The sequence below is a fragment of the Anneissia japonica genome, unplaced genomic scaffold (genome assembly GCF_011630105.1).
Source record: "Anneissia japonica isolate Jap-2015-1 unplaced genomic scaffold, ASM1163010v1 scaffold997_len2565447_cov190, whole genome shotgun sequence".
Taxonomy (NCBI): Eukaryota; Metazoa; Echinodermata; class Crinoidea; order Comatulida; family Comatulidae; genus Anneissia; species Anneissia japonica.
Genome location: NW_022696369.1, coordinates 1398468 through 1410856, shown reverse-complemented (window position 1 = coordinate 1410856; position 12389 = coordinate 1398468). Strand labels below are relative to the sequence as shown.

At 35.6% G+C, this 12389-nt stretch overlaps 2 protein-coding genes across 13 annotated transcripts in view; both read right to left on the bottom strand.

Annotated features, from left to right (window-relative positions):
• Positions 1–1447: 1447 nt before the first annotated feature.
• LOC117101985 (non-homologous end-joining factor 1-like) lies at positions 1448–6622 on the bottom strand. Of its 3 annotated transcripts, none has more exons than XM_033242141.1 (8): positions 6501–6622; positions 5274–5547; positions 4592–4816; positions 4355–4493; positions 4160–4221; positions 3676–3784; positions 3145–3311; positions 1448–2705 (listed from the first exon to the last, which is right to left on the bottom strand). In XM_033242141.1, the coding sequence occupies exons 2-8, from the start codon at positions 5478–5480 to the stop codon at positions 2610–2612; spliced, it is 1005 nt and encodes a 334-aa protein (XP_033098032.1). In that variant the 5' UTR covers positions 5481–5547; positions 6501–6622; the 3' UTR covers positions 1448–2609. The 3 variants fall into 3 exon arrangements, with proteins under 3 accessions (XP_033098032.1, XP_033098033.1, XP_033098034.1); XM_033242142.1 differs by having other exon boundaries at positions 3145–3302; XM_033242143.1 differs by having other exon boundaries at positions 3145–3299.
• A 1289-nt stretch (positions 6623–7911) lies between these two features.
• Positions 7912–12389, bottom strand: part of LOC117101982 (bromodomain adjacent to zinc finger domain protein 2B-like) — a gene marked incomplete in the record, with an annotated part of 79178 nt that continues 74700 nt past the window's right edge. For all 10 annotated transcript variants that reach the window (XM_033242132.1, XM_033242131.1, XM_033242138.1 and 7 more), the window contains 2 exon segments: positions 7912–11220; positions 11687–11830. In XM_033242132.1, coding sequence (XP_033098023.1) covers positions 11067–11220; positions 11687–11830 — 298 coding nt within the window.

Sequence of the window (12389 nt, the reverse complement as noted above, 5' to 3'; positions counted from 1 at the left end):
GGGGGGGGGGGGGGGGGGGGGGGGAGCGCTCCGCACCCCTCCAAAAATTACTCTCGCTCCCCCGTCGCCCCTCCAAAAATTACTCGCGCTCCCCCGTCGCCCCACAAAAATCACGGTTAAGTAGTTCAAAATCACCTAAAATCACCTTATTTTGCGAACTAGCGCCCCTCAACTGATCATTGAGACCCCCCCCCCCATCAGCACCCCCGTTTCAAGACTTTTAGATACGCCACTGTATTTTTTTTTGTCTCCACTTTATCCGTCACTGAATATTATGTCCTACAGTCGACGTCAGAGACACAAAATGCTGTTATATATCAACAACGCTCTTTTGCATTAGGGTGCTTGAGCGAGGACCCTATCGGAAGGGCCCCGGGCCCCTAGAGGTCGGTGGCCATGCGGACCGCCGCACGAGAGCGCATAGGCGTTACGCCACTGTCCCTTTGTGTCTCCTTTCCAGTGACGGCGCCAGAGATTTCCCAAGATGTAAATTTCTGGACGGGGAATCTTCCTCAGCCCCAGCAGCCTCTAGATGCCAGGGAAGTTCACTCTGAGACGGTAAAAGTAGTGTTCTCCTAGTCCAAGATCCTGTATTTCGCCAGACCACAGCACCAGCACTGGTAGCACCGACACTGATGTTCCCCGACTTCAAAACATAATGATTAACAAAAAAAAAACCTACTGTATGCTCTTAAAAGGCATTCTATTCTTACCGATTTAATTCAAAAAGACATAGCAGAGGCATGGGCGTCGATCGGTGGGGGACAGCGAACGCCCCACATTTCAAAGTGGGAGGGACATAATAATATCTACCCCTTCTCCCAACTATTCACCATTCGTCTAGTAAAACCCCACTACAAGAACAACGATTACGAATGACTAATATATAAAATCATTTTTATATGAATGTTAGTCTGCATAAACATTGCTTTTGATTATGAATCCGATGTAAATTGAAACACTTTTTGTGATGATGTAGTGTGGAAATAATGTTAATTGTAAATTGTTATCCTAAAATCAAATACGCCATATTAAAGGCTTGAACGCCGGAGCTGGAACCCACCGGGGTCCCCAGCCAAGCTTATGGGCACACAGCCAAGGGATCCTTTTTCTATTCGTCCCCTCAGCCCCTTACTTTCAAGTACGTATTTCTCAGTATTGTGCCCCGGAACCAATAAGAAATAGTTTGGGTATATTATTTATATAAATTATCTTTATTTAAGATTAAATTAGGTTTAAGGACTATTTTCAAAGCATGGTTGGTATTTTAGTTCATCCGCATGCGACTGAGAAAAAATGCCGATCAGAAAATGGTTGGGTAAAATAAAAGATTATTCATTTTTAACAAAAAACCGTGAGCCTTTATTGTACTGTTATGTTGTCATGGGGATTTATTAACTATATTGCAACATAACTATGATATCCACAATTAACATACAAAACACACACTTTATAATTTGACACAAAACGATAACATTTTATTGTCACAAATGTATATTATATACAGCTATGAGATGTGCTTATATTCATACAGTTCGACTTTCAACTAAACTGCTCGAATACGTTTTTAAAGTACCACTTTACAGGGGTGACGCCAGGGTTAGCTCTGTGGTTGGGGGCAGATTTCCCCAACGAGAGCAAAGTGGGCGTGGTCAAGCGTCGCTTTAAATGTTTTGTAAGTGGTCAAGGGGACGAAGCCCCCAAAAATTTCCGACAATTTTGGGGTTTCAAAGGCTTATTTAATCGATTTTAGAGTCTACTAATATGTAGAAAATTTTCTCCCCGACGATTTGTTTTTCTCCCCAGCGGGGGGCCCTGGCCCACCGATGGCGCCACCCCTGTCATTTTAAAAATCTTTAATCTTTCAACACAAAACAAACCCCCCTAATTGAAGACGGAAACCAGAAACCACCCCAAATCATCAGGTGGTCTCGAATTGGAGGGCAAACTGTATGTATTTCTCTATGGCAACTGTTGCTACAGTAACTGAAATTTTTACTCAAAATTCCTCTAGGGATTGGAAAGTCAGAAAATCTGGCTAATAATTGATCAACGATTCTCCCTCACCTTCAATATTTTTTTTTATGAAAAGCTGGGATATCCAAAAAGATATTTTCGAAATACAGTAATATAATAATATCATAGATAAACTGTCTTGTTGTAATGCTATATGTATATATGTGGTCCAGTTAGTTAAATCTGTACAGACTGCAGATTCCAGGTTGTAATCCTGGTTGGGGCGATTGTATTTTTCACACTTGCAGATTCCTCTTTACCCTTTACAATTATAAATACTGTATCACTGATAACCAAAAATTTGGCTTGGCAGACAGCAAATTTTAATTCAACATACTTTGGGTTAAATAAAGTATCTAACTTTTACTTTAAAAATGCCTCTAGAACATTAAAAAGAGTTATCAGAAATTTGACTAGTGTCTAACTTAAGGAAATACAATTTTTGATTTCATACTTTCAAAGCTGAATCTTAATACAATCAGAAATTGCAGGGATTGTTTTTCTACTAATAATTTTAAACATCTCATGTTTTCTACAATAGTTTACAAAATTAACTTTCGATATCCATATTCATCAATAAATTTTGTTTGATGTCAAAATATTTTTTTCTTTTTTCTTTTGCTTTCTTGTCTTGTTCTTTCCTCATTTAATTTTCTCTCAAGAGCTTGTCTTCTCAATAATTCTGTGTCCTGAAAGAAATTGAAAATAATAATGCCATTGGAATTGAGCATATAGGATGAATATAGTTATATGATAATATATATTAAGATGATACCCTAAAATAAAAAAAAACATTACAAGTATCACTTCCCATTCATTATTAGCCTGGTGATTGGAAATGACCAGGTAAATGAACTTAAATATGTGTACTGTAATTCCTTAGTATTAGCAGAGGTCTAAAGTCTCTCTCCATAAATTACAGGAGCCACCCAGAAATCAGCACAATCGCCCATACTTTCGAGTACCAACAAAAATCTCCCACAAACCAGTGGTTGCGCAAGAATGTGCCAAGACAAAGGGGCCGATAAACCCAACAAAGAGGGAGGGACGCTTGATTTCCCCAATAAGATTACCCAATGACCAATGCTCCTGTGATTCTCTCACAAACTCACAAGGACCTAGCCTTACCTTAGTTGGTGAACCCTCTGCTGATGCAATCTTTACTGGCGATTGATGGGGTGTTATAGATTTAGTTGGGGAACCCATGGGAGAACCAGTAGTAAAGTCAGATTGTAAAAGCCTTCCATCCAACATGAACTCATCCATGGGGCCAACTCCAGCACCTCCATCAAGATCTAAATACAGAACAAATAAATTTCTTGAAACTTGAACAAACACAAATAAATAAATTTCTTGAATCTTGAACAAACAGAAAAGTGTGTTCATGTATGTTTATATACAAACGGGTCATGCATTGCTAATAGCAAAATTTGGAATAAACACCAATCATTTTTGTAAAGTCAACAAAGACAACAGGCAAAATCTGCAAGATTTTCCACTCTGGGCTGCAACCACCACTTGTGGTGCTATGTTGCAATTTTGCTGGTGTAGAGCCTGGGCTAAATTCAGCAAAATAAATAAATGAAATTAAATATAATGGAAACAGAAAATAGGTTGTATTCAGCCATTATTAGACCATACTCACATAAATATACCTACCTTGGCTTCTACTTAGCCAGGAATGTTTTATTTGCACTTCCTTGTACAGATCACCAGCAGAGCCCGCAAAAGCTGACAAACCACCAGTCAAAACCTGCTGTTCAAAGCCCTGAAAAAACAAAAGGTGTTTGCATAGTCATCTGGTATAATACTCTGTATTTTGCATTTTTATGCCCTTTGTATCAAGTGTTTATATTGTGAAAGGACAGGGAAGACAATCTTACACTTATCACCATAAGCAATTTCCTGCTATTTTTCTGCCTCTGGGACCAATAGCGTAGCACACAACTTCTCATCTGATTAAGAAATGTGACTTACGCAAAGGGATAATTGAATATTGCCACTGGTAAGTCTTGAGGCAAGTGGTCTGAAAACTTATCCCTTACCAATTTACCACCATGTCCTCTCTGTGGTGAGAGGAATGTTTGTGGAGAGAGGGGTAGGGAGTGGGAAAATACCATTTGAAATATTTGTCTAAACTAACCTTTGATGTGATCATTTCTTTTCTAAAAGCCTTTTCATCAAAAGGGACAGTCCTCAGGTACTCTGAAATGACAAAGCGTTTGCAAAGCACCATGTAAGTATAATATAGTGCATTTGCATATCTGGATAGATCCCCTTGTTAAATAATTGTATACTAAATAAAATTATCATAAAATTTGTTTCGAATACACCTTACTTCTTGATACCTTTCCTCCAGCTGCTTTGTAATCTTCAATCTCTGCATCTTTCTTTGACAAGAGCTTCATTAGGTCTGACTCCCTTCTACTCATCTCACCAACCATTGTCATCAGGGGAGTGATCAGGTGGCTACATACCTAATAAACATTTAGATATAATTATATACTGTAATATAAATATGAATATAAGATGGCGGTGATAATAAGTAATGTTAATAATAATAATGATGTCATACTTGTTGGTTATCAGCAGGCACAAGATAATATTGCCAAGTAAATGGTACTCCACCAATCAATTGGCTGCTCCAATTTATTGTCATTTTCGGCTGTTCTTTGATACTATTTTTCTCCTCATCATTCTTTGAGTACACAATTTTCAGAGTAACAGATTCTTTGGTCAAATTATCCTGAATGTGCTGCAGTAGTGTAGTACTGGGTGCTTCAATATTTGGGTTCAGCTCCTAAAAAAATATTAATACAATATTTTTCATTCTTTTTAAGTACAATATACATACAGTACCTTTTCAGGCTTGAGTTTATCAGTGACTGCCATAATGGCTTGAAAATCAATGTGCCTCCCAGGACCTGGTTCAACTTTCATAACAACCCAGAATTCAATCAATTTTTAAAATTTATAATTGTTTACATTCATTTGTTTACAGGCCTAACCTTGAATTGTCACTCTCGATTTTATTAAAATAAATGTTCAATCCCATAGGAAAAAATCTCTCTTTGCAATCTGGTGGTGTTTGATTTCAAGATTATAGGTGGTGTACTAACAGGTAGGGTTCAATTTGATAGTGGTATAAGTTAGTGCGGGTACAGATCAGCCGACACTCTAAGTGGGCACATCTGAATTCCAAAACTGCCATTTGTAAATTATCCTCCTACATTATATTTTAAAGTTATTTTTTATACCTTGACTCTTTTTGAAAAAGTTGCTTCATCACAACACTCAAACCACAATTGCTTGAAGTCATAGATGGCAATTTCATATGCTGTGCTGGTAAAAAACGTCTTGAGTAAAACTGGGGTTTCATCGATTTTACACGAGGACCAAACCTGATATTTCATCGACAGTTCCAGATTCTCCTGCCATTCTGCTTCTACCTCAATGTCTGTCATTCTGAATCTTATCAAGGGAAAGTGAGTCCAGGACACACCCCTTTGTACAAGGTATGAGCACCTGGTTCTGTAAAAAATTAAATTACCAAATTATAAAAAATACACCTCATTTCTGAATAAATTATGTTGTAGCCATTGGAAGTATTTACAAGTGTGTTACAAGTCGGTTAGGATCTGATATAAAGGATCAGGAGTCCACCGCTATGCACTTATGTGTATATGACAATAAAGATACAATACGAATGTGATAGTTATAATAGATTTAATGTCTCACATAAGAGCATGTAGCGTATTGATGCACAGCGCCAAACAAGGATGCTATATTTTGTGTACAAGTATACAATGTTACAATATTCACATACATGTATCAATATATGATGCTACTATTTCACATCAATAGACAGGCAATAAATTAGTATGGCATATCACTAGAAGTGGAAATGAAATAATTACAAGACAGGGGTTTGTGTATTTTCCTGAAAATTTTGATTTCAATCTGAAAATTGCTCATTCTTTTACAGCATATTTTATTTTACTGAAATTTCCCATGCATATTTGCTCACTGGTAGTCAATGATGGACCTTATTTTGTAAACAGACTTTAGAACATGCACAGCAGTAGGTTACGCTGTCACTGACTGGGCATCATTTATTTAGCTTCTAAAACCATGGAGACTTCTTTCCTCTATGTTCAAACAATTTGCAATTTTGCAACATCCTACGTCAACACGTTTTTAATTGAGAAAGATCTTCATAATTTGCATAAACGCGTCTACTGTGCTCTTTAGGCTAGGGCTAGGCTACCTCTGCGTAGACTACCCTGTTGACAAGAGTTCAATGACTCAAGAGAGCACAACATACGACTGGCCTAGAATATGAAAAGCTCATTTAATGACATTCCATTTCTAAACCGTAACGCACAGTACACGATTATGAGTCACAATGCCTACTCTTTAATATCGTACAAAATTTACCGTTTAAAAAGAAGTAAATGAACAAATAAATATCAGGAATTACTCACACTTAGGTACTGTTGGACTCAGACTCTCGAAGAGACAGAGAGGAGAGAAGTAAACATATAATGGCAAAGATACTAGAAATACAAGATAGAGTTCTCGCATTGTCAAAATGAGGCGGAAGTCGTGCCCAACGTAGGCGGCGCCCTTCTTTTTAACCATGCAAGTTTCCTATACTTCGTGCCCAACGTACAGGGCGCCCTTCTGTTGCTAAGTATATCCAGACGCAAAAGGCGCCCTTCCTTTTCCACTAATGGAGGAAAACTTTTTCACTAAGAGTGCGTCCGGTCATGCGATTCTGCGCTTCAGTTGTTGTTTTATTTTTTCACTGATTCATGATTATGCTTTAATTGTTTTGTGTATTATTTGGATAATAGCAACGATTTCTACCGCCACCAAGGAGGTTATGTATTCACCGATGTCTGTCTGGGTGTCTATTCCAGTTTGTTTTTTATATCTAGTATTTTTGTTAAGAATTGATAATAAAATACGCGACGACTTGGTAACGAAAGTTTGGCACAAGTTTATTTAGATCCAGCTGTAGGGGCGTCCCATTTTTCGTATTCCCACCATGCATTTCGGTGGAACACGGTGGAACCCTTTTTTGTGTGGAGAACTCTACCTTGTATTTCTAGTATCTTTGATATGGTCACACAATATCTAAACCAGCCTGGCGCCCTCTATCAGGAACATAAAAACTTTTATGTTCGTAGCTAACTTTTTATTTTCAGTGCGAAATAAATCCTATGATTTGGAGTATTCATTTTGAATCAGAACAGAAATTCCATTTTGAAGTAATTGCACCTAATAAACAGAATCTCCAGTTCCAGAGGAATAATAGATAATAGCTTTTTTCAAGATTTTTATTTGCGCCAGCATTGAAAACAATTTTTATGTAATCAATAGGTAAAAAAGCTGCCTTCTGAGTATGAAGAGCTGTTAAATAACAACATATTTAAAAAAATAGTTTTGAAGTTGCTAAACCTCCAATGAGAATGTCTACATTAGTGGCAGGCACGCAATTCAAGACTCCAAAATCAAAGTACATATTTACATCCATATGATTGATTAACATGATGATGTGCTAAGATTTATTATACTGTACTGAAATTTCATTATAGTTTCTTTCCAAATATTTGCAAATGTCCTCTTCTGTGTTAAGGCCTATTACATTACATTTTATGTCAAAAACGTAAATGTTTCTGCATCATTACTTTGTTTTGATTAGTTCTACTGTATTAGGGATTCAATTAATTTTGTTTGCGTTCTTTTGAAGGGAGCAGCAGTTTCATTTGGGTTTGTTTCAACTTGATCTAATTGATCAGATCATTTATATTTTTAGAGTACACAAATGAATTCAACACACTGTCAGTTCATTCTACCACAAAAAACAAAAGATAAGATCTAGGCACAACATACATTTTTAGTACTTTATTCACAATTTTCTACAAGACACTATTAAAGATACAAAGAATACGAAAAGCACACAATACTGCTCAAGATTAAGACATCTTGAAATCTAATTCTTTTTATAATTTAATTCTTAATTTAATTGAATAGAAGCACACTGATGAGTACTATAACTGACAAACTCCTGCTTTGGTCATGTGACTGTACTGTCACATGACACTATAAATGAACATCCTCGACACAAGGATGTCTGGAAAACTACAAACAGAATAAAAGGTTTAAAAAACAAAACATGTAATAATAACTTCAAGAGATGTAAGACGACAAATACATCAATAAATTGGAGGCAAAAATACAAAACAATTTTAAGAACAATCTCATCCCAGACGTTTACGAGAAATCCACGCACATGAAGAACAAATCCATTTAGGTCTATAACATAGCGTTCGTGTACATTTTTGTCTTTGAATGCACTTCTTGTTCGTCATGCGTGATAAAATAGGATTTTGTATAATGCACCTATATCGAGCCTATTTAAAAAAAATCATTCATTGACAATGTTACACCATGATTGTGAGTAGCAAATTTTTGAAAGAACAGATTGTAAATATCTGCTGATTATTAATGCATTGATTGGTTTGAGGGATCAACTGATTGGTTTGGGAATGGCATGTGTATTATACTGTATTAATCCTAGTGCATTATTTTGCACAACACATAACATAACATGACCCCATACTCGAACGAGACAGCCCCCACCCCACCCAAAGAAACAAGCATCATCACTTCCACCAAACCTCAATCATCTAGCAATACACATTGTTACTACTGTATTAAGGTCTGTGAGGGCATGTTTCACACAACTCCGCCACATATTATACAGCCATAATCCTATTATTAAGATATATAATATAACCATAGTAACGACATGTACAGTGTCCATGGTTACTATACATCCTAGACATAATATGCATACTATCCATGGTTACTATAGACAGTTGGTGGCCACCATAGAATACATAATAGATATTATTTAACATATTAATCAACATGGAAAACGATAATTTCCTTAAACAAGTATTTTGATTTAAATATTACTTTATAGATTGATTTCATCATCACTGTATTTGGTTCTTATATTCCTGGCAAATATACATTAACTTAGTCAAGAAAAATTGTAATTCGATAGATATTGCAGCATTTTTTATGACCGTTGTACGCCTATCTTCAAATAGAAAACCAATCAGATTATCTAGGAATTCATTCTTGCAGTAGGGGTACAGAAACGGACAAACACATGTTAAAACAAGATTTTCCCCTAAGTTTTTTCAAGCAGAGGAATAAATTCTAGATTTTGTGCAAAATCTGCATAAAATCACCCAAGTATAACTTTCCAATTGTATCCATTATCCACACATAAGACATCAACAATAAAACTGGATGGAAAAATTTTGGGGAAATCATCATATAAATACTTTTCTTAGAAAAAATACACAGTAACAAATTTTGAATTCCATTGAATGCAAATATTTGTTTAAATGTAATTATCATTATGATTATAATAATTACAAGTTTTTTGTTATAAATTTAATTATAACTTTTGGTTTTCGCTTTCTCTTTACACAACTTTTCATTGGTCAGCATGGCATATTTTCTTACATTTTTTCATATTTTTCCACCAAACTAAATCATAAAATGATGAGAAATACATCAAGATTTTGGTTGGTTTTAAAAACCATCCTCTCAGATAAGATTAATTAAAAAAAAGTGATCATGACAAAAATAACAAAGATTAATAAAAAAAAAAAAAGTGATCAAGACAAAAATAACAAAGTGTAATTACTCTATAATTCTAATTCTGACCTAAATAAAGGCACAAACTGCCCTCCATACTAATTAAGGACACAAATTGCCCTCCATAACTAATAAGGACAGACTTGACCTTCATACCTATCTTTATACCTTTGTTCAAATTTCTTGTCTTTATCTTTCAATCTAAAACTCTACCTATCTATAACATGCACATCTTTAGCTACAATTAATCCTTTCCATGATCTTTATACATTCTTTACAATATTGATAACATCTTTCAAGAATCCTTTTTGTTTACGTTTCGCAAGACGCAAGCCATTATCATGATGCCTTCTCTACCATTTTTGATCATCAAGAATCATTTCATCTCTATATTTTTTTCCTTAAGTAAGCTTCATTCCCCTTTTCCTTTTAATCCCATCCAATGTTGTGACCACTACTTTTTATCAATAAATTTTTTTTAATCAAGGCATATAAAAGTTAACATTCTAAACTGTTTTACCAGATTGTGAATTAATTTTGGTAGTAAAATAAAATGATAAATTAACTCAATATAAATCATCATGTTGTAAAAGGCATTACCAAGAACTCTAAGAATTCAGGAACAAGATGATGAAGATGACAATGATGATGATGGTGGTGATGAAAATGATGGTGATTAATGATGATGATGGTGATTAATGATGATGATGGTGATTAATAATGATGATGGTGATGATGATGATAATGATAATAGTTGTGGTTATTCATGAATGGGTGGTAGTAGGGATGTTACTGGCCACTAAAGGTGATTTTCAGATTACATATATAAAAAGAATAAAGAAATGGCAAAAACCAGTACTATAAAACATAAAATCTGTTAAGGTAGTCAACAGTGTATGGGTGTAGAAGAAAACTTAAAAATATACTGATATGTGAGAAATCAGGTATGGGTATACCCAATAAATAGACAGGTTCTCATACAGAAGTTATGCCAGCAACATTGGACAATACTGTAGTCATACACTATAATAAGCCTGCTCACTTGGTACCAGCTATGAATATGTATAGCGCCCTCAACATTGTGGGACGGTCTTCAGCAGGCCATGATAATTCAAAAGCTTACATTCTGCTTAAACCAAATTCTAACATATTTTCTGTATTACTAACTTACAAAAACTTGGTTTTTAAGACTCCTGTAACTATCTTGGAAGAGACTGTTTAGAAACTAGAAGAAACATAAAAAGGTGTTGATGAACATAATTCACTACTGTATTAAAATTTGGTGTTATTCTCCAAGAATTATCTGAATGGAACAAACATGTTTTTTTTTTTTTTATTTGAACGTGGGGAGTTTGTCACCCTTGCTACTATAAGTCCCTTTCAATGTCTGACCACCGTGCCTCAAAGTAGGACCTCAACTGGTGTCCAGCAAAGCCCACATCTGAATCATCTTCATTAAACGTTTCGCAATTGTCGAAGATCGTTCGAACATCTATAGCAAATTCTACAGGACAGGAATACCTGGAGATAAAGAAAAAAGTAAATGCAAGATGAGATCTTAAACACACTAACTAATGGTTCTTTTAAGCAGCCTTGATGGTTGGTTGTATATGAACTACATGCTTAGCTAGACCAGCAGTGGCCGCAGAAATTTCCCGACAAAGGATCCAAGATCTTCGACACAGAGTCCAGGGTCCTTAACAAGGGGTCAAATTTTCAGACATGATGTCCAAATTCACCGTAACCCCAACATCTCCAAAACCCCCTTGGTTAAGGGTTTGAATATTTATTACTAGGTTTAACAGCATAATCCTTGTCATTATCTTCCTATCATAATCGTCATTAAATTGTTAGTATTATTATTACTATGAATAGTATTGTAATTAATTTTATTTTTCATGACATATAATAGCAGGGAACTAGTATCATGCACTGAAAAACATCAATTATTATCAATATTAATTTAAACAATTTTGTTTGTACTCACTGTCCATCCTTGAGCTTGGTACGAATAGTGTGTAAATCCATTGGCTGTTTGATCACCTTCTTGTAGATTGGGAATCGTTTGAGATCCACTGGATATAGGAATGGTTCTGCTTTCTCGTGTTTCTCCAACTCTGTTAATAATTGCCTACAGTGGACAATAACACCAATTATTATGCTACTAGTAAACAATGCAAACAATTTAGAATTCAAATCTATAAAAATATTCTGATTTTGTTGAGCTCATAGACTTAGTTATTAGCACTGAATTTGTTTTAATAAAACCCTTAAAATTGCCTGCCAGACAATTTAAACAATGTTAAAAAAATAGAAATCCGATGTGTTTCATTGGAATGGTAACTAATATTAACCTGTCATATGAGCAATTAATTGTATCAGTTGTCTGTACAATTATCTCTATGGCAGATCGCAGCCAAAAACACCTTTCTCATGTCAAGATACCCTGTAGGAGCATCTAGAGGCTTACTATTTTTGAAAATGTTCTCACTTTGGGGGGGGGGGGGATCCCACGGCTCGAGCCTAGGGCAGTTGGATCAAGCTACATGCTAGAGCTACTCTTGCCCTGCCTGTCGGGGGCGTTGCCCTGCCGTCAGAAAAATCCTAGCACTGCCACTGAACCGTATTAATGTAGGAATTTATATTATTTTGCACTTCCATATGACAGTGAATAAATTGTGTTTTCTTGT

Coding starts and splice junctions, on each gene's coding strand:
- LOC117101985 (XM_033242141.1), bottom strand. CDS start 5,480: ATGACAGACATTGAGGTAGAAGCAGAATGGCAGGAGAATCTGGAACTG. Junction 4,222..4,354: donor TGGAGGAAAGGTATCAAGAA/GTAAGGTGTATT, acceptor TTGTCATTTCAG/AGTACCTGAGGACTGTCCCT. Junction 3,312..3,675: donor CTGGCTAAGTAGAAGCCAAG/GTAGGTATATTT, acceptor TTCTGTATTTAG/ATCTTGATGGAGGTGCTGGA.